This window comes from Piliocolobus tephrosceles, chromosome 20 (genome assembly GCF_002776525.5).
Source record: "Piliocolobus tephrosceles isolate RC106 chromosome 20, ASM277652v3, whole genome shotgun sequence".
NCBI lineage: Eukaryota > Metazoa > Chordata > Mammalia > Primates > Cercopithecidae > Piliocolobus > Piliocolobus tephrosceles.
The window spans coordinates 7,371,829-7,394,176 of record NC_045453.1 but is presented as its reverse complement, the minus strand read 5'-3'; the positions used below and the strand labels follow the sequence as shown (position 1 = coordinate 7,394,176).

General features: G+C 41.8%; 1 protein-coding gene across 4 annotated transcripts in view; it reads left to right on the top strand.

Moving 5' to 3' along the window:
• PIGU (phosphatidylinositol glycan anchor biosynthesis class U) overlaps positions 1-22,348 on the top strand; it is a 118,939-nt gene that overhangs the window by 62,360 nt on the left and 34,231 nt on the right. For 3 of the 4 annotated variants that reach the window (XM_023220473.1, XM_026455255.1, XM_023220474.1), the window contains exons 8-9: positions 16,635-16,789; positions 19,638-19,781. In XM_023220473.1, the coding sequence (XP_023076241.1) occupies positions 16,635-16,789; positions 19,638-19,781 (299 nt within the window). The remainder of the gene's footprint in view (positions 1-16,634; positions 16,790-19,637; positions 19,782-22,348) is intronic. The other variant, XM_023220475.1, reaches the window with a different exon arrangement.

Here is a 22,348-nt window from a genome sequence, read left to right as displayed (position 1 = left end):
AGTTTTTTTTTTTTTTTTTTTTTTTTTTGAGACGGAGTCTCGCTCTGTCACCCAGGCTGGAGTGCAGTGGCCGGATCTCAGCTCACTGCAAGCTCCGCCTCCCGGGTTCACGCCATTCTCCTGCCTCAGCCTCCCGAGTAGCTGGGACTACAGGCGCCCGCCACCTCGCCCGGCTAGTTTTTTGTATTTTTTAGTAGAGACGGGGTTTCACCATGTTAGCCAGGATGGTCTCGATCTCCTGACCTCGTGATCCGCCCGTCTCGGCCTCCCAAAGTGCTGGGATTACAGGCTTGAGCCACCGCGCCCGGCCTTATTTAGAGTTTTTATACCTTATTTTTTCTTCCTGCAGTCACTTTCTGTTATTTCTGCTATGTCCAGTTGGGTGCTAGGGCGGAGGTGGCAGTGCTATTAGCTTTGTTTCTTTTTGAAACGGGTAAAAATGAAGGTAAGAGCTTAAACAAGCATTTTCAATAAAGTTTTTTTTTTTTTTTTTTTTTTTTTTTTTTTTGAGACGGAGTCTTGCTCTGTCGCCCGGGCTGGAGTGCAGTGGCCGGATCTCAGCTCACTCCAAGCTCCGCCTCCCGGGTTTACGCCATTCTCCTGCCTCAGCCTCCCGAGTAGCTGGGACTACAGGCGCCAGCCACCTCGCCCGGCTAGTTTTTTGTATTTTTCAGTAGAGACGGGGTTTCACCGTGTTAGCCAGGATGGTCTCGATCTCCTGACCTCGTGATCCGCCCGTCTCGGCCTCCCAAAGTGCTGGGATTACAGGCTTGAGCCACCGCGCCCGGATTCAATAAAGTTTTCTACCAGTTTTGTTGCCTCTAATATATCTGTCATGCAAAACATATCTCCGGGATCTCTTCTTGTGATTCCAAGAACTTAGATGTAAAACCTTTGTTAGGTTAACTCCCTTTAAGAGTTTATTCGGATAACTGGCTTTTTCCCTTTCACACCATGTTTGAGAAAGGAAATGGTTTCTGTACAGAAAATGCTTTTCTCTCTAGTGCTGTAGAGACTTGGGGAGAGGAAGATAATATAGGTGGGCTTTTTCTGAAGCGGTCTGAGAATTCTTTATTTCCCTAAATATTTTTTATGTATTAGCAACAGTGTGACTTCCGGGATCCTGTAACTGCGAGTTGACGTTTTCAGGTTGAGGGTGCACGTAACCCTTGGGTCACATCTGGCCCACAGATGTGGTTCATTTGACCCTGGTGTTTGACTTTTTTGAAATTAGTAGTCAGCATTTTAAAAATTCATGTGGAAATTTTGTATTTCTGGCTCCTTTTGAGGAATTGTAAGATCTGTCCCCTTTAGGCAGAGCATACCTTCTTCAGATTGCCACAATCCCTGTTTCATTTCTCTCACCTTCACTCGTTTGCTACCTGCCTGGTCCCCTGTAGGGGTGGTGTGTGTGTGTGTCCACTAAAAGGTCTAGAAACAATGACCAACCCAGTATGAATGAACATTCTTAGTGCCCAAATTATGACCTTGAAATACCATTTACCCATTTAGAGAAACTGGGGTTTCTTAGGGAAATGGCTAATTCTAGGTTTTAGGGCAGGAAATGTATAGGATGATCCTAGAATACTGTGATAACAGATAACATGAAAGTTTATCAAAGTCTACTGGAGTCTTCTTGAAAGGACTTAGGATCTAACTTGAAGAGGCTCCCACTGACCAAAGAGGGATAATTTGAGTTTCAACAGGGTAAGACTTGCAATAGATTAAAACTCATAAATATATTTAAATCCAGGCATTCATAATGTTACTAAAAAGGAAACCTACTTGGCTAAATTAGGAGAATTGATAAGAAATCAGTTCATTGTATTGAAAACTAAAAAAATAAGTATTTGTCCTGCCTTTCCTGTACCACTAGATAACCATATAGTAGGTGACAGAAATATATCTGGATAAAATTATTCCAACTTACAAATGATAACAAAATGATAGGATAGCATCATTTTACAACCCCTTATGGTCTAGGTACTGAGCATCAATAACTACTAACATCAGAAACAAACAAAAACCAAGCCTCCTGACAAAAGAACATTACCCACCACCAAGTTTTGCCAAAAGGATGAAATCCAAAATCAATCAAGCCTCTGGATATAGCTGCAATTTGCAAGAAATACTGAAAACAAGGTATATAATTAGAAAATCCAGATTATGAGACGTTATATGGGTTAAATGTCCCAGATTCTGTAACATATGAATTGTAAGAAGAAAAAAAAAAAAGATATGGGCAGGAGTAGGCTGAAGTGGAGGAGCTATGAATTCAGAGACTTAAAAATTGTATCAAAAATTTTAAAACAGGCAAGACCTAAACTATAGAAAGGGACACACATGTAAGTGAAAAACTGTGAAGAAATGCAAGGAAGTGATTATTAAAACCAGCGTACTGGTTACTTTGGAGGGAGGAGGGGATTGTGGTCGGATCAGGGAACATGGGGGAGCTTGGGGAATGCCTGAGAAGTTCTTTCTATTGACCTGGGTAGTGGTTACAAGGATGTTCACCTTATAATCATTCACTAAGCTTTATATTTGTTCTATGTGATTTCCTGCATTTTGTGTTTGTAATAAAATGGTTTAAAAAACGGATAGATTTTTTTAGGGCATCATTCTTCCAACCCTTCTACTTACATACATATGTACATTTTATTTTTTTGTTGTTTTTTAAGATCGAGCCTTGCTCTGTTGCCCAGGCTGGAGTGCAGTGGCACAATCCCAGCTTACTGCAACCTCCACCTCCCAGGTTAAAGCGATTTTCCTGCCTCAGTTTCCCAAGTAGCTGGGATAACAGGCACCCGCCACCACGCCTGGCTAACTTTGGTATTTTTAGTAGAGACAGGATTTCACTATGCTGGCCAGGCTGGTCTGAAACTCCTGACCTCAAGTGATCTGCCCGCCTTGGCCTCTCAAAGTGCTAGGATTACAGATGTGAGCCACCACACCCGGCCATACATATATTTTATTTTATTTCATTTCATTTCATTTCATTTTTCATTTCATTTCATTTCGTATTCCATTTCATTTCATTTCATATTCCATTTCATTTCATTTTTCATTTCATTTCATATTCCATCCCATCCCATCCCATCCCATCCCAGACAGAGTCTTGCTCTGTTGCCAAGGCTGGAGTGCAATGGTGCAATTTTGACTCCTGCAACGTCTGCCTCCCAGGTTCAAGTAGTTCTCCCACCTGAGCCTCCTGAGTAGCTGGGATTACAGGCACCCACCACCACACCCGGCTAATTTTTGTATTTTTAGCAGAGACAGGGTTTCACCATGTTGTCCAGGCTGGTCTTAAACTCCTGACCTCAGGTGACCTGCCCGCCTTGGCCTTCCAAAGTGCTGGGATTATAGGCGTGAGCCACTGCGCCCAGCCCATACATACATTTTACATACTTAGGTTTTAAGTCAGCATTTGCTGTGGAGCAAAAGAGGTAAGATAAAAGCTCACCTGTTCACTGGGAAATTTGCAGTGTGAACCTTGTCAAAGTCAAATAAAATATAGAGGCAAATCTCTAATGTTTTATTTGGGAAGCAAGAATTGCAATTTGAGGCATACACACAGACTGGGGTGGCCTTTGGTATGGCCAAAGAACAAACAGAAGGTTAGGAGTTTTATTAGAAAAAGAAATAGTATATATTGCTTTGAAAGAAAGCTCATTGACCCTAGTCAAGTTTTTGGGAGCTGGGAATCTCTGATTGGTGAGTGACAGTGGTAGGTCGAAGTAGTCTTAGAGTCACAGCAGGACGTTTCAGCAGCTGGGCTTGTGGAAAATCTAATTGTTAGAGCAGGTGCTGTGTGCCCTGAGTGCTCTTTCCCCTGGCCCTGATTTAGTTGGACATGACAAGAATGACCCAATTTATATAATCCACTTTTACAACCTCGAGATTAAGTTTGGCTCTAGTGTTTATAAACAACAAGCCATCAGAGGATTGCTGGAGTTTCTTTTTTAGGAATTTTAGGTGTGCCTCACTGTGTAACTGGAGTAGTCCTGCAAGATTAAGTGCAAGTTCAGTTTTTATAAATAAATGCAGTACATACTTCAAATTACTTTATCATTTTAGGGCCCTGTTCCCCAGAGCAAACCTTGACCCCAAGACCATGTCTTCAAAACAGAATTATACATAAAATTTATTGCACATCTTGTAATCACAAGTTTGCCAAGAAAAAAAAAATCATTTTGCAGTCTAACATTGACAGCACTTTAGGTTCAATAAAACACTGAGAAAAATCATAGCCAACAGAAACTTGGGGGCCACTAATGGAATTTGCAAAGAGTGAAACCTCATCTCCTGAGTGTTTAGGACTCGCCTAAGAGAACTGCTTTTTTTTTTTTTTGAGACAGAGTTTCACTCTTGTTGCCCAGGCTGGACTGCAATGGCATCATCTTGGCTCACTGCAACCTCCACCTCCTGGGTTCAAGCGATTTTCCTGCCTCAGCCTCCCGAGTAGCTGGGATTACAGGCATGTGCCACCACGCCCAGCTAATTTTGTATTTTTAGTAGAGACGGCATTTCTGCATGTTTGTCAGGCTGGTCTATAACTCCCAACGCCAGGTGACCTACCTGCCTCAGCCTCCCAAAGTGCTGGGATTATAGGTGTGAGCCACTGCCGAGAACTGCTTTTAACAGCCCACTTGGCTGGGCGCGGTGGCTCAAGCCTGTAATCCCAGCACTTTGGGAGGCCGAGACAGGCGGATCACGAGGTCAGGAGATTGAGACCATCCTGGCTAACACGGTGAAACCCCGTCTCTACTAAAAATACAAAAAATTAGCCGGGCGAGGTGGCCGGCGCCTGTGGTCCCAGCTACTCGGGAGGCTGAGGCAGGAGAATGGCGTGAACCCGGGAGGCGGAGGTTGCAGTGAGCTGAGATCCAGCCACTGCACTCCAGCCTGGGCGACAGAGCAAGACTCTGTCTCAAAAAAAAAAAAAAAAAAAAAAAAAGCCCACTTGATTCAATTCTTCATGGCTTTGTTGTTTTATTCCCTGGCATACTTCTTTTTAAATATCAGTAGGGTGGAATGAGAAGATAAAACAATATTTTTACTTTTGAGGGCATTTTTTTTTCTCTCCTGGGCTGTTTTCTTCCTCTTTTTTTTCTTCTTCCCTTCTTCTTTGCTAAATGGCAGTCTTTCTCAGAAGGAAGATCAGATGATCAAGGAATTAACTGAGAACCTAAATACCTTCTTCGTTGAATTTATCTATAGATGCCTTCTCTTTGTTGAATTCTTTTCTCTTTTCTTTCTCTTCTCTTTTTTCTTTTTTTGAGACACAGTCTGTCTCTGTCACTCATGCTGGAGTGCAATGGCACGATCTTGGCTCACTGCAACCTCTACCTCCCAGGTTCAAGCATCTCTCCTGCCTCAGCCTCCTGAGTAGCTGGGATTACAGATGCCTACCACCAACTCCAGCTAATTTTTGTATTTTTAGTAGAGACAGGGTTTTGCCATGTTGGCCAGGCTGGTCTCGAACTTCGGACCTCAAGTGATCTGCCCACCTCAGCCTCCCAAAGTGCTGGAATTACAGGCCTGAGCCACCACACCCGGTCTTGAACTATTTTCCATCCCCAGAAATTTATCATTCTCTTAAAACTTTATTCTAGTTCAGTGGTATCAGTAGAACTTTTTGTGACCATGGAAATTTTCTGTGTCTATATTGTCAATGCAGAAGACACAAGCCACATGTGGCCATCAGGCACTTAGAATGTGCTATTGGGACTGAGGAACTGAATTTTTAATTTTAGTTAATTTATCCTTTAGATTAGAATAGCCACATTTGGCTAGGGGACAGTACAGTTGCAAGGAGAAGTCAGAGTAGAGCTATGTATATAAAGCTTAGAGAGGGGACCATGACCTTGATCAGATTCCTCTCACCTAAGATCTGTTAACAGTAATGCCGTCTCCAGCTTAAAACTCTTCGCTGACTTCCATCATCCTTAAAGTCTTTATCATGGAGTTATGATGTCTGTAATTTGTTTAAAAATACTTCTTCATGGACCATCTGATAGTATATATTTGCCAGTTAGTTTCAGCCTCAACTTCAGGGGGATGTGAATTACATTAATGAAGCATCCACACTCCATGATGGTCACCTAGCTTTACATCTGCAAGGGTGCACTCTCCAGGGGCTGCCATCAGTGCAGCACTCTCTATAGTTTGATCAACACCTTTACTAATTAGCATAGTGACTGTCAGAAGCAGCTTGAAAGTTTTTTGTTTTTTTTTTTTGAGACAGGGGGCTCACTCTATTGCCCAGGCTGGAGTGTAATGGTGCGATCTCAGCTCACTGCAAGCTCCACCTCCCAGGCTTAAGCAATCCTCCTGTGTCAGCCTCCCGAGTAGCTGGGACTACAGGCGTGTGCCACCATGCCTTGCTAATTTTTGTATTTTTTGTAGAGACAGGGTTTTGCCATGTTGTCCAGGCTGGTCTCAAACTCCTGGACTCAAGTGATCTACCTACCTTGGCCTCCCAAAGTGCTGGGATTATGGGCATGGCCCACTGCACCTGGCCAATTTTTACTGGTGAGATTAGTGTCTTACTAATTAACAAAATGACTATTAGAAGTAGGCGCTCATTGGTGAAACTGAAGTAGTCAAAAGCAGAATTGGGTCGGATGTGGTGGTTTATGAGCAACAAAGCAAGACCCTGTCTCTGCAAGAAATGAAAACATTAGCCAGGCATGGTAGCATGTGCCTGTAGTTCCAGCTACTCGGGAGTCTGAGGTAGGAGGATTATTTGAGCCCAGGAGTTAGGGACTGCAGTGAACTGTGATCCTGTCACTGCACCAGCCTGGGCGACAGAGCGAGACCCTGAAATAATCCTATGCTTGCATGAAGAAGGAATATGAATCTAGCAGGGCCTGTAACTTCGTCCTTTGGAGATGGCGCCTGAGGAGTAATTCTTTAATGATCCTTTGGTCTTTGGTTAGGATTTCTGGTTGCCTGATGTGACTCCAAGGGCAACAGAACCCTGCCTCTGGGATATTGTCAGTTCTATTGTGAGTGAACCTTTTTCATAAGTGGTAGTTGGAACAACTAGAGGTAGAAAGAGCTGGGACTGAATGGAGCTTCTAGAATAGTTTGTGTGAATTGCTTTGGGCCTGGCTCACTAAGAAATACCTGTTTAATAAAAATCTGTGCTAGAATTTGGTCTGGAACTTGCTTTCTTTGCCAAAGATCGTAGAAGAGGCATTAACACTCACCCACCTGAAACTTTTCTCTCAACTGTTAGAGTCTATGAGGTGTATATGACCAAAATGGCTTACCTCCTGCTTGACTTGGCTGCTCTCTACCTCTCTGTGCTTATCTTATACCACTTACCACTCACTCCTAAATCTCAAACCACACAGACCTTCTCTGTTCCTCCAATGTGGCAAGTTCCGTCCCACCTCAGGTCCCAAACCCATGATGTCCCATCTGCCTTGAATGCGCTTCTGCTTTATAATATTTGCATACTTTAAAAGATAATAAAGAAACACTGCGTTCCACTACCCTGCTTAAGTAATGTAACATTTCTAGTCCTTTGGAAGCCCTGTGAGTTCTCCTTCTACACTGCACTTCTTCCCACTACCTCAGAGGTTATGACTACCCTGAATTAGTTATTTATATATTTTTTAAAATATATAGTGATGGGGTTTCGCCATGTTGCCCAGGCTGGTCTCAAGCTCCTGGGCTCAGGCAATCCACCCACCTCAGCCTCCCAAATTGCTGGGATTACAGGCATGAGACACCATGCCCAGCCTACCCTGAAATTTTTATTAATCATTCTTTGGCTTTTCTTGAAAGTGTTACCACGTATGTTTGGCTTGCTAAACAGTGTATTAAATCTTACATTTTCCCAACATTTTGTAATGAAAAATTTCAAAGAAAAAACAAATACGAACACACATATACCTACAACGTACGTTCGTCCATTAATATTTCGCCATACTTGCTTTATCACATATACTTCTACCCATCAGTCAGTCTTGTTTTTGATACATTTTGAAGTAAATTGCAGATGTCATACATATCCTTGTAAATAATTCAGCATAAGCATCAACTGGAGTTCATTATTTACGCTCTTTTTCATTTTAGCTAGAATTTACATACCATGAAGTGCATAAATCTTAATACAAACAATCGGTGTAACCCAAACTCCTCTCAAAATACAGAAGGTTCCCTCGGGCCCTTTCCCCATCAATTCCCACTCCTATTGCCTTGGACACAACTGTTCTGAATATTGTTTTAATCATAGCTTAGTTTGGCGTATTCTAAAACATCATATAAATGGAATGAAATAATAGGATTATTTTGTATAAGGCTTCCTTCAACCAGCTTGTTTTTGAGAGTTATCCATGTTGTTGCATGCATTCCTTTTATTGCTGGGTGGTTTTTGTGTGTGCAACATTTTGTTTACCCATTCTCCTGTTGATGGAAACTTGGCCCATTTCCAGTTTTTGTCTGATATAAATAGACTACTATGAACATTCTGGTACAAGTCTTTTTGTGGACTTATGTTTTTGTTTCTCTTGAGCAGTACCTAGCAGTAGAATTACTGGGACATTAGGCAAGTGTATGTTTTGCCTTGCTAGAATCTACTAGACAGGTTTTCGAAGTTTTTGCACCATTTTACACCCCCCCAACCAAATACGAGATTCTAGTTGCCACACATCTTCACCACCATTGGATGGTATCCGTCTTTTTCATGTTGGCAGTTCTAGCGGTATATCATTGTGAAGTTCTGCTTGTTGTTTATTTTGCTTTGTTTTTGAGAATTCAAACTTGTATTTGACTAATAAGATATCTTTAAAACTTAGAACATAAAAATTGACATGGCTAGAAGAAATTGATACATCAACCATCGTAATTAGTTTTAACAAATCTCTCAAAGTAAGATTAAAGAAATCATATAAATGATTTGAACATCACAATAACAAGCTTGATTTAATGAAGATGAGAGGCAAAGGGCTGATTTTTTTTTTTATACTGGACTTGTAAAACACTCTAATTTTTAAAATTGCATGTTTTTTTTTTAACCAATCGTGTAACAGATGGTTTTATCTCCATTTTTAAAAGCTTTTTATTTTGAATTAATTTTAGACCTACAGAAAAGTTGCAAAAATAGTAGTTTCTTGTATCCCTCACTCCACTTCCGCTAATGTTAACATTTTACATAACCATACAACAGTTATCAAGAACAAAAACTTAACGTTTATGCAACATTATTAACTAAACGACAGATCTTAGTAGAATTTTGCTTTTTCTACTAAGGCAATTTTTGTTTGTTTCAGGATCATATTTAGGTCCCACATTGCATTTGGTGGTTTTATCCCCTTAGTCTCTCCTAGTCTGAGACAGTTCCTCAGTCTTCACTTGTCATTCATGACTTGTGAAGTTATTTTCGTCAAATGTACCTCACTTTAGATTGTCATAGTTTTCTCATGACTGGTCTGAAGTTACATGTTTTTGGCAGAAATGCATATTGTGTCTGCAGTGCACCGTACCGAGGGGTTCATGATATTGCCGTATCTTCTGAATGGTAATGTTTACCTTGATCACTTGGTGACATTAGTGTCTGCCAGACTTCTCCACTGTAAAGGTTTGTTTTGTTTTGTTTTGTTTTTTGTTTTTGAGACAGGGTCTCGCTCCGTTGCGCGACTGGGCTCAGGCAGGCCTCTGGCCTCAGCCTGCCAAGTAATTTGGATTACAGGTGAGCACTACCACGCCCAGCTAATTTTTGTATTTTTCGTTGGCCAGGCTGATACTGAACTCTTGACTTCAAGTGATCCACCCACCTTGGCCTCCCAAAGTGCTGGGATTAAGGCATGAGCCACTGTGCCTGGCCTGTTTTTCATTATTACTTAGATTAGTTCTTTTCTTGCACCATGTAACCCTTCAGTGTGGTTGTGTTATTAATTTGTAATATAGTTAGGTTCATTTGTTAGTATTTATATTCATTTTGGATTCTCCCCACATATTGGTTGATTTTAATTGTTTATTTAGGGAGGGGGTAAGTGAACGGAATGTAAAATATTACTGTGGTTCTAAGAGTCAGCTGTACAAAAAGACAGAGCAGTTTTATTCTGTCATCATTCCTGCTATCCTGTTCTTCTAGTCCTTCCACTCTCACCCTAGGTAATTACAGTCTTCCCTTGGTATTTGTGGTGGATTGATTCCAGGACCTCCTGCGGGTACCAAAATCTCAGGATGTTCAAGTCCCTAATACAAAATGGTACAGTATTTGCATATAACCTAGACATATCCTCTCCTATGCTTTAAGTCATCTCCAGATTACTTGTAATAATACAATGTAAATAGTTCTTACACTGTATTGTTCAGGGAATAATGACAAGAAAAACATCTCTACATGTTCAGTACAGACACAATTTTTTTTGGAACATTTCCTATCCTTAGTTGATTGAACACATAGATGTGGAACCCATGGATATGGAGGGCTGTCTTTTCTTTAGTTTCTGGCTTATCTTTCCTGTACTCCTTTCATACCAGTGAATAGATACATGTATAACATGTATATTTTCTTATGTGCCTTTATGTATTTATTTATTTACTTAGAGACGGAGTTTCGCTTTTGTCACTTAGGCTGGAGTGCAGTGGTGTGATCTTGGCTCACTGCAACCTCTACCACCCGGGTTCAGGTGGTTCTCCTGCCCCAGCCTCCCGAGTAGCTGGGATTACAGGCGCCTGCCACCACACCAGTTAATTTTGGTATTTTTAGTAGAGATGGAGTTTCACCATGTTGGTCAGGCAGGTCTCGAACTACTGACATCAGGTGATTTGCCTGCCTCTTATATGCCTTTCTTATATGAAGGGTAGCATACTGTAGATACCCTTTTGTGCTTTCCTGTTTTTCACTTAACATTATTTCCTGGAATTTCCTCCGTATCAGTATAGATAGAATAGAGATTATCCTCATTCTTTTTTACAGCTGTGTAGTACTCCATTGTGTGAACATACCATAGTTTATTCAGCCTCTCTCCAGTGTATGGAAATTTAGATTGCTTACAATATTTTGCAATTACAAGTAATGTTTCAGTAAGTAACCTTGTCTATACATATTTTCATTTTGTTGGAGGTATATTTTCCACATAGATTTCTAGAAAGTGGAATTATTGAAGTATGTATGTAGTTTTGTTTTGTTTTGATTTTTTGAGACATGGTCTCACTCTGCAGCCCAGGCTGGAGTGCAGTGGCATGATGACGGCTCATTGAAGCCTCAACCTCCTGGGCTCAAGTGCTCTTCTCACTTCAGCCTCCCTGGTAGCTGGGACTATAGGTGTGCACCACCACATGTGGCCAATTTTTGTATTTTTTGTTGAGACAGGGTTTTGCCATGTTGCCCAGGCTGGTCTCAAACTCCTGGACTCAAGTGATCCACCTGCCTCAGCCTCCCAAAGTGCTGGGATAACAGGCATGAGCCACCATACCTGGCGTTTTTTGTTTGTTTGAGACAGGGTCTCTCGCTCAGTCCCCCAGGCTGTAGTGCAGTGGCACAATCACGGTTGAGCTTTTTTCTACATCAAAGTTAAAGACAAGTTCACCATGTTTTTTTCTAGTACAGTGCTTTATCATTTCATTTAAAATATATATTTGGATCCCTAAGCTATTTGGAGTTTATTCTTGTGAATGGTGTGAGAGATAGGTCTAATTTAACCTTTTCCAAATGGTTACCTAGTTGTCCTAGCATCATTGATTAAAAAGTCAATTTTTGGCCCAGCGCGGCAGCTCAAGCCTGTAATCTCAGCACTTTGGGAGGCCGAGGCGGGCGGATCACGAGGTCAGGAGATCGAGACCATCCTGGCTAACACAGTGAAACCCCGTCTCTACTAAAAAAATACAAAAAAACTAGCCGGGCGAGGTGGCAGGCGCCTGTAGTCCCAGCTACTCGGGAGGCTGAGGCAGGAGAATGGTGTAAACCCAGGAGATGGAGCTTGCAGTGAGCTGAGATCTGGCCACTGCGCTCCAGCCTGGGCGACAGAGGGAGACTCCGTCTCAAAAAAAAAAAAGTCAATTTTTATCATAGTGATATGCCACCACTGTCATATACTAAATTGCCGTATGTATTTTGGTCTAGTGCTGGACTTCCTGTTTTATTCTACTAGTCTACTTCTCTATTAATGAGCCAATATTGTGCTGTTTTAATTATAGAGGTTTTATATTTCAGTGGCTGATAAGGCTAGTCCCCCTTCATGATTTTTTTTATCAATGTTTTCTTAGCTATTCTTGTATGTTTGTTTTTCCATATGAACTTTTTATCTACATGAAGTGGCTTGGTGGCTTTTTTTTTTTTTTTCTTTAAGACAGAGTCTCGTTCTGTTGCCCAGGCTGGAGTGCAGTGGCACAATTTTGGCTGCAACCTCCACTTCCTGGGTTCAAGCTGTCCTCCCACTTCAGCCTCTGGAGTGGCTGGGACTACAGACATGTGCCACCATGCACTACTAATTTTTGTATTTTTTGTAGAGATGGGGTTTTGCCATGTTGCTCAGGCTGGTCTTGAACTCCTGAGCTCAAGTTATCCACCCTCCTCTGGTTCCCAAAGTGCCGGGATTATAGACATGAGCCATCGCACCTGGGCCAATTTTCTATTTTCTTGTGAATTAGTTTTTTCTCTAATTTTTTATTTCATGATTTCAGAAAAATTGAATGATGAGTACTATAATAAATACCTTTTTAAAGATTCTTCAGTTATCATTTTTGCCATATTATGTATATCTATGTAAATATATTGATTTTTCTTTTTTCGCCTGAATTACTTGCTTGGAAATTACAGACAAGACGCATCAACCCTAATTCAGCAGGTCACTCTTAAGAACTAGGCATTCTCTGTATAACCATGATACTGTTATCACCGCTAGAAATTTAACCTTGATAGAATAATATTATCCAATATATTCTCTCCAAATTTAAATTCCCCAATTTATATGTGACCTTTATAGGATTTGGGGGAAGGGATGGGATTCAGGATGTTTTACATTTCATTGTCATGTCCTTTGATCTCCACCTCTTTTTAGTTACACGGGCATTTTTAATAAATCACTTAAATTATTTATAGTTTTCATAGAATGTTTCCATTTCACCTTTTTTTAAAATACATTGGCATAAGTTTTAAAATATTTTCTTCTCCCTGATACATCTATAGTTATGCCCTCTTTTATATTCCTAATGTTGTTTATTTGCTCGTCTCTCTTTTTTTGTTAATTATTCTTATTAGAAACCCATCAATAACATGAGTCATTTCTAAGAACTAGATTTAGTCTTGTTGATTCCTTATATTGTATCTTTATTTTCTGTTTTAACAAATTCTGCTCTTTATTATTTTCTTCCTTCTTTTGGGGTCTATTCTGTTGTTCTAATATCTTAAAATGGGTATTTAGCTTATTTATTTTCAGTTTTTCTTCTATTCCAAAGTAAATTTCTAAGGATGTACTTTTCCCTGAGAGTATTGTTTTATCTACATTACACGAATAGTGATGTGTGGGGTATTTTCTGACATAATCATTTCTTTTTGACTCCTAGATTATTTGGATAAATGTTTTAATTTTCTGTGATACAATTCAAGAGATTTATTGTACAACATGATGACTGTAGTTAACAATATATTGTATACTTGAAAATTACTAAGAAAATAGATGTTAAGTGTTCTCATAACAAATAAGTGATACGTATGTGAAGTCAGCAAGGTTTTTTCTAATTTAGGTTATCTTTTCATAAATAATTTATATTAATTGCATTATGGTCAGAGATTGGAGTCTGTATGATAAGGATTCCTTGAAGTCAATATGGGTTTATGGCCTGATTTAAGTATGTGATGTTTTTATCAATACCCCCCAAAATGCTGGAAATGAATGTGAATTACTTAGTTATTAGGTGCCCTGTTCTATATAAGTATGATTTATAAGATCTTATGAGATTAAACTTATGAAATGTGCTTCATTTTTTTTTACTTGATTACTAATTTGTGTGCTTGATCTATCAGTTATGCATTGATGATGGATTTGTTTATTTTTCCTTTGTAGCTTAATCCACTTTTGTTTTATATATTTTGAGACTGTTGTTAGTTACATTCAAATTTAGAACTGTTATATTTTTCCAGTGAATGGAACCTTTTATCGTTATTGGACTATTTTTATCTCTGCAATACTTTTTTACATAAAAGTCTATTTTATCTGATAATAGTATAACCACACTAGCTTTCTTTTGCTTAATGTTTCCGTGCCATATCTGAAAAAGTCCTTTGATTTTCAGCTTTTCTGTGTTATTTATATATATATATATATATATATATATATATATATATATATAATTTTTTTTTTCCTCTCTTTTTCTCTTTTTTTCGAGACAGAGTCTCACTCTGTCGCCCAGGCTGAAGTGCAGTGGCATGATCTCGGCTCACTGCAGGCTCCACCTCCTGGGTTCACGCCATTCTCCTGCCTCAGCCTCCCAAGTAGCTGGGACTACAAGCGCCCGCCACCACACCCAGCTAATTTTTGTATTTTTAGTAGAGACGGGGTTTCACCGTGTTAGCCAGGATGGTCTTGATCTGACCTCATGATCTGCCTGCCTCAGCCTCCCAAAGTGCTGGGATTACAGGTGTGAGCCACCGTGCCTGGCCTCTGTGTCTTATATTTTAAGGTATAGCTCTTGTAAATAGCATGTAGCTGCATAACTGATTTTTTTCCTAACAACATGATTTTTTAATTTAATTTAATTTAATTTTAGAGACAGAGTCTCGCTCTGTTGTCCAGGCTGGAGTGCAGTGGTGTGATCTTGGCTCACTGCAGCCTCTGCATCCTGGGTTCAAGCGATTCTCATGCCTTCGTCTCCTGAGTAGCTGGGACTACAGGCGGACACCACCACACCCAGCTAATTTTTGTACTTTCATTAGAGATGGAGTTTTGTTACATTGGCCAGACTGGTCTTGAGCTCCTGGCTTTAGGTGATCTTCCCGCCTTGGCCTCCCAAAGTGCTGGGGTTACAGGTGTGAGCCACCGTGCCCAGTCCCTGACAACATGATTTTTAATTATACGGTTTTTTCATTTGAATTGATTGTGATTTGTTTAAATTCATTTCTGTTGTCTCACATACTGGGTGGTTTTTTTGTTTTTTTCTTATAACAAGTCCTGAATTATTTCTCTTCCCCCAGCATCCTTTTTTTTTTTTTTTTGAGGAAAACATTTTTAAGAGAGGAAAAATGGAAAAATACAGAAAATGTATAATAATAGCCATATGTCGACTGCCCAAACTAAACAGATACTAAGATTTGTGCTATATTGTTTCATATTTGCTGTTGTCATACTTAATAAAGTATGTGAGGCCAGGCACAGTGGCCCATGCCTGTAATCCCAACACTTTGGGAGGCCAAGGCAGGTAGATCACCTGAGGTCAGGAGTTCGAGACCAGCCTGGCCAATATGGTGAAACCCCCATCTCTACTAAAACTACAAAAATTAGCTGGGTGTGGTGGTGGGTGCCTGTAGTCCCAGCTACTCGGGAGGCTGAGGCAGGAGAATCACTTGAACCTGGGAGGTGGAGGTTGCAGTGAGCCAAGATCGCACCGTTGCATTCTAGCCAGGGCAACAAGAGCAAAACTCCGTCTCAAAAAAAAAAAGGCTAGGTGCGATGGCTCATATCTGTAATCCCAGCACTTTGGGAGGCGGGCGGATCACAAGGTCAAGAGATGGAGACCATCCTGGCCAACATGTTGAAATCTCGTCTCTACTGAAAATACAAAAATTAACTGGGCATGGTGGTGCGCACCTCTAGTCCCAGCTTCTCGGGAGTATAAGGCAGGAGAATCACTGGAACCTGGAGGCGAAGGTTGCAGTGAGCTGAGATCATGCCACTGTACTCCACCTTGGCAACAGAGCGAGACTCTGTCTCCAAAAACAAAAAAGCAGATGAAGTTTTTTTGTTTTTTTTAACCTAAATTTGGGGTTCTTTTTAAGTCTTTTTTACTTGTTTGTTTATTTTCACTTTGCATATGAATGCCAGGTTATATGAAGTTTCTTAGGTTCCAATTATATTTTCCTCTCTCCTTCCCAGGAGGCTAATGCTATCATCACTTTAGTATATGTCCTTCTAATCTATGTTTTATGAAACTTTTACAGGGTTGTGTGTGTGTGTGTGTAAATAATAGTATTATTTGGTATAATCTCAGAACACGTAAGTATTTTCATATAATATGGCTTGTTTGGCAATTTTCTATTATAACTAACCTCATATTTTTTAGATCTAGCCATGTTGACATTTATAGATACAATGTATTCATTTAACCTTGCAAATAGTATACCATATGTCAATATACCACAATTTATTTGTTCCTCTATTGAAGGATTTTTTTTTTATGTTCCAAACAATGGTGGAATGAATATTCCTCCATTTGTATCTTCTGCAACGTGGCTCCAGGATACATACCTAGAAATGGTGTTACTAGGTCTGATATCAGAGGATGCACCCATAATACCTTTTCTAACACTTACATCCTTCTTATTTAATTAAAGACCAAAGAAAAATTATAAACCTGTGTATCATAGCATGGTTTTGCAGGAGGGATCTTTAAGTATAAGCTAATAGCTGCCCTCTGTTGTTTATATCCCTAAGTTTATGTCACTTTGCCTTCTCTCCTAGCGGCAGTACATACCTGTGAAAATGAAGAGCAAGGCCTTCTGGATCTTTTCTTGGGAGTATGCCATGATGTATGTGGGAAGCCTAGTGGTAATCGTTTGCCTCTCCTTCTTCCTTCTCAGCTCTTGGGATTTCATCCCTGCAGTCTATGGCTTTATGTAAGTAATGACCACATTAGAAAATTCTAGAAGCTGTGGGGAAAAGGGAACTCTTGTATACCATTGTCGGGAATGTAAATTAGTACAGCTATTATGGAAAACTGTATCAGCATTCCTCAAACAACTAAAAATAGAATTACCATTTGATCCAGCAGTCCCACTTCTGGCTACTTAAAGGATTTTTTTTCTTTTTTTTGAGACAGGGTGTCACTCTGTCGCCCAGGCTGGAGTACAGTGGGGCCATCTCCGCTCCCTGCAACCTCTACCTCCTGGTTTCAAGTGATTCTTCTGCCTCAGCTCCTCGAGTAGCTGGGACTACAGGCATGCACCACCACGCTCAGCTAATTTTTATATTTTTAGTACAGACAGGGTTTCACCATGTTAGCCAGGCTGGTCTCAGTGATCCACCTGCCTTAGCCTCCCAAAGTGTTGGGATTACAGGCAACTCAAACTTTTTGAAATCAGTTTGTTGAAGACTTGTCTGCACTCCCATGTTCATTGCGGCATTGTTCATAATAGCCAAGTTATGGAATCAATCTTAAATGTCCATCAACAAACAAATGGATAAAGAAAATTTGGTATAGATACACAGGGGAATACTATTCAGTCTTCAGAAAGGAAATTCTGTCATTTATGACAGTAGTAGGGATGGAATTGGAGAATATTATGCTAAGTGGAATAAGCTAGGCACAGAAAGAGAAATACCACATGTGTTCTCACTTATATGTGGACTCTAAAACAATTACACTCATAGAAGCAGAGAGTAGAAGGGTGGTTACAGATGCTGGGGGTGGGAGAATGGGGAAATAATAGTCAAAGGAGTACAAAATCTCAGGAGGAATATGTTTTTTTTCTTTTCTTGAGTTCTAGCACAGCATGGTGAATATAGTTAATAATACAGTATTGTACAAACCAAAATTGCTAAGAGAGTAAATTTCAATTGTTCCCACCACAATGTTTAATATTTGAGGTGATAGAAATGTTAACTAGCTAGATTTAATTATTCTACATTGTATTCAGAAATCATAATATCACGTAAAATCACCTGTAAATTCGTACAACTATATATCGTCAGGTAAACCCCCCCCCCCCAAAACTCTGGAAGCTAATTTGGTTGTCATAGCTCTAGCTGGACTCAGAGGGTGAGTGACCACAGGAAGCCTTTGTATTAAATGGCAACGGTTCTCAAACCTTAAGGTGCATCAGAATCACCTGCAGGCCTTGTTAAAACCCAGATTGCTGGGCCCACCCTCAGAGGTTCTGATTAAGTAGATGTTGGGGAGGGATCAAGAATTTGCATTTCTCCAGTTTTCAGGTGATGCCGATGCTGTTGGCCTGCTGGTTTAGGGAACACACTTTGAGAATCTGTACTCTAAAGCACACCTTTGATACAGTGGGATTAACCCAGTATGCCTAGTGTTCCATTATTGGAACGCTAAGCTTGTGGGAATTATTTACGTCCTGCTGCTCAAGGTCATCGCCAAGGTCTGATTTTTCACACACAAAAAATTTGCAACATCCAGCATAAGTGTGTTAAAGAGCACTCCCTGGGAACATCCAAAGCAAATACCAGCCTCTAACTGGGAGGTTTGGGCTCAATTCCAAACAGAAATGGATGTGTTCCTCTACTGCAAGAGGGCCTCTGACGGTTTCAAAATAATGCCAGCTGCCACACGTCAGACCTTGAGAGAAAACTCAAATGGGCTTGAGTATTGCAGGCTTGCCTGAGTGTATATTCATGAATTCTATAAACATTTCTGAATGCCCTGTGTGTGCCAGTCTCTGCTTGGATGTCAAAGACTTGCTTGCTCCTAAGCTTTGAGGAGCTCACAGCCCAATGGGTGACAGACTTTTAAACCTGTGCAGGTGGGGAAGGGATCTGGAGCGGCAGAACTTCCATTTGGGATTCTGGACTGCTTGATTGTGTTAAATCCTGGCTGAGTAACTTCAGCTCTTCATGCTCTGCCTTAGATAGGAGTTGCGATGCCAGGTGAAGAGTTCCTTCTGCTGGCCACGGATTGTGTTCTTTACCTCATTTCACAGAAAAGGAGGTACAGTTACAGCAAGAGGAAAAACTTAACCTGGGCAGAGGACTCAGTCAGGGAAATTTGACCAAGAGCCATCGCCCGTCTCTCCCTCTGTGTGCCCTATTTGTTGTCCTTTTTAAATTGTGTATTGAGATCAGTTTCAACTTCATATTTTTTTAAATCAAAAATGTAAACTTTAGAAGAGCCAGAATTGCAGTAAAATATTTGTCTGATTTAACTGGACAAAAGGTTTTCCAGTTAAACCCTAGTTTCTCAATTAAGACTAGGACCCTGGGGATCTTAGCCAGAACCCACCGATTGTTCCTAAAGCCCCTAGAAGTCTCACGGCGGTCTCAGGCACTGGGTTTTCTGGCTCCTGCTGTGGGGTGTGGAGTAAGAATGGGGAGGAGCCGGATGTTTGAGTGTGGTCCTCTAGGCAGGTCTTTAGAATGCCCAAAATAGATACTGTGTTTTAAAACTCATTCCTCCTTTGTTTCAGTGCTGGGTATCTCCTGATTTTAAACTGTCTTGCGCGGTAAAAGAGGGGTGAGTTTCTTTATTCCTAGGATGAATCCCTGCCTCATTTCACATTGTTTGGCTTAGCTAATATTTGTTATGGGTTATCATTATATGTCTCTGCTCATTTTTGTTAATTACCTGTATCCAGAGTACCTAGAGAGCCCTTCCCATCCTGATCTCTCTAGGAAGAAAGTCATCCTTGGCTGCCCAGCAGTGACCAAAGTCTTCAGGAGAAATCAAGGTCAAAGCAGACAGTTTATAACTTTTGTCTTTTTTCTCTCCCTTTGTTTTCTTAATTCCAGACTTTCTGTTCCAGATCTCACTCCAAACATTGGTCTTTTCTGGTACTTCTTTGCAGAGATGTTTGAGCACTTCAGCCTCTTCTTTGTATGTGTGTTTCAGATCAACGTCTTCTTCTACACCATCCCCTTAGCCATAAAGCTAAAGTAAGTGGCTGGACCTGCTGCTGCTGTGTCCACAGAGCTGTCCGAGAATCCCCTGCCCCTAGTAGCCTTGGGGGTGGCCTTCAAATGTGGAACACCTGCTGTCAGGTTTAGAGCATCTCACCTAAGGAAACTGCCTTCAGTTGCCGCAGTTGCCAGCGCCATAGCAGGCAGTAGAGTCACACGGGTGCAGGCTGCAGTGTGAGTGCTTTGGAGCCCCAGCATTTTCCCTGGCCTCACTCTGAAGTGCTCAAGCCCACATTGCTGCAAAGCCCACATTGCTGCTGAGCCCACTCACTGTTTTGGACTAGAGCCAGGCGGTAGCCAGGCATGGTGGTTCACACCTGTAATCCCAGTACTTCAGGAGGCTGAGCCAGGAGGGTCACTTGAGGCCAGGAGTTTGAGACCAGCCTGGACAGTATAGCAAGATCCTATATCTAAAAAAATTTTTAAATTAGCCAGGTGGCGGGCTGGGTGCAGTGGCTCACACATGTAATCCCAGCACTTTGGGAGGCCAAGGCAGATGGATCACCTGAGGTCAGGTGTTCAAGACCAGCCTGACCAATATGGTGAAACCCCATCTCTACTAAAAATACAAAAATTTGCCAGGTGTAGTGGCAGGTACCTATAGTCCCAGCTACTCGGGAAGCTGAGACAGGAGAATTGCTTGAACCCAGGAGACAGAGGTTGCAGTGAGCCGAGATTGTGCCACTGCACTCCAGCCTGGGCAACAGAGCAAGACTCCGTCTCAACAACAACAACAAAATTAGCCAGGTGTAGTGGCGTGCCCCTGTAGTCCCAGCTGCTTGGGAGACTGAGGCAGGAGGATTACTTGAGCCCAGGAGTTTGAGGCTTCAGTGAGCTGCTTGTGCCACTGCACTTATGCCTGGATGACAGGCAGAAGTGCATGTCTCAAAAAAAAAACAAACAAACAAACAAAAAAACAGGGGTTGTGGAGGGTAGTGTGTTTGGAAAAAGTGTATCTGGTGGGATGTCTCCATCAACAGCCCAGTGACAGGTTGTCCACCGGGACTCTGGATGGTCTAATTGGGAGGCTGGCCACCTGCAACTGTTTAATCTCCTGATCTGTTTCCCTCCAAAGGATTTGTGGAGTTCTCTTCTGCAGTCTAAGAGAGCTGACAGATGTTAGGCCTGCTCCATGCCAGGCACCTTTCTAGGCCCTCTGAAACATAATCATGCCTAACCTAGCAACTCCTGGAGGTAGGCGTTAGATTCTTAGCCCTCTTAGTTTATAGTTGAGGAAATCGATGCTCAGAGAGGTGGGATGATTTTCCCAGAGTCACGCGGCTAGTAAGCAGTGGAGCTGGGATTCAGACTCAGGTTTGTCTGGCTCCAGAATCTATGCTTATCCCCCTGCACCATGCCAAGCTCCTGAGAGATTGCTTGTAGTAGCCTCCGGAAATGGTTCTGTTATCTTAGCTTTAGAAAAGGGAAAACAGGCACAGACAGCTACAGATACGCCTAGATGGTCCAGGGAACCTGAAAGAGAGTTTGATTTAGATTTCAAGAGCTCGAGTTCTCTGTCCTAACCTTCCTGCCATTCTCCGTGGTCCGTGCACCAGTGCACATGGTTCTCATTCTGTAAAACCTCAAAAGCTGATGCTTCCTTCCCATGACACAGCCTTGGCCTGGCATCTGACAGAACGCCCTCCTTCCATGGTCTGGCAGGCTTCGGAACTCTGGCAGCCTTGCCCGGCTGAGCTCTCCAGCTGTCTGTGGTCCACCTTCCCTGTCCTTGTTCTGTTTAGGCCCAGCCACTGGGTGAAGAGAAGCAGGGAGCCCAGGGCACCTTTCCTCACTGGCTGTGCAGCCAGCTCTCCGGCAGCTTTTATTGTCTGCATGCAAGGCCACACATTGCTCCTGGGTAGGCAATAATGTCACCATTTTATGACCTGAGCCAGGTCCACACAGTTGTGGGGACAGAAAATATGAAGAGACCTGCTCTCCCTGCTGTCTCCTCTTCTGCCTGCGTATGAAGCTCCACCTAAGCTCTCCTGCCCCCTGCAAGATTTGTTTCCAGTGTCAGCTTTGTAGGAACAGGGCCCTTCAGGCCACCGCAGTCCCTGTGCAGTGCTGCAGGAGGCTGTAGTCTGTTTTTTTGTCATTGTGTTTTCACCAGCCTTTTCATAGAAATGTTGCCGTTGTTACCAGCTACCTGAAAAGCCGGAAGCCAGTGATTTGGATTGTGTTTAGGAAGATGTTCACACTGAGCTGTATAGCTGGACGCTTGTTAGAGGCTACAGGGCTGCGCACCTTTGCCAAGCTGCGTTTCTGAGGCATTTGCTGCACAGCAGCACTGGAGTGTTCTGGGTGCAGACATGTTTGTCTGCACATCTCAGATTCAGATTCACACCCATTGAGTCACCCTGACCTTTGACCTGCAAGACAAAAAGGTCATTAATCTCTGAAGAAAACTTCATGGGCTAGGCATCCAGGTACTGTGCAGAAGTAGGCCACGCGCATGTGGTTGAAGCGTAGCAGAGGAGGATATAGATCTATATCCTATATCCTCCTCTGCTACGCTTCAACCACATGCGCGTGGCCTACTT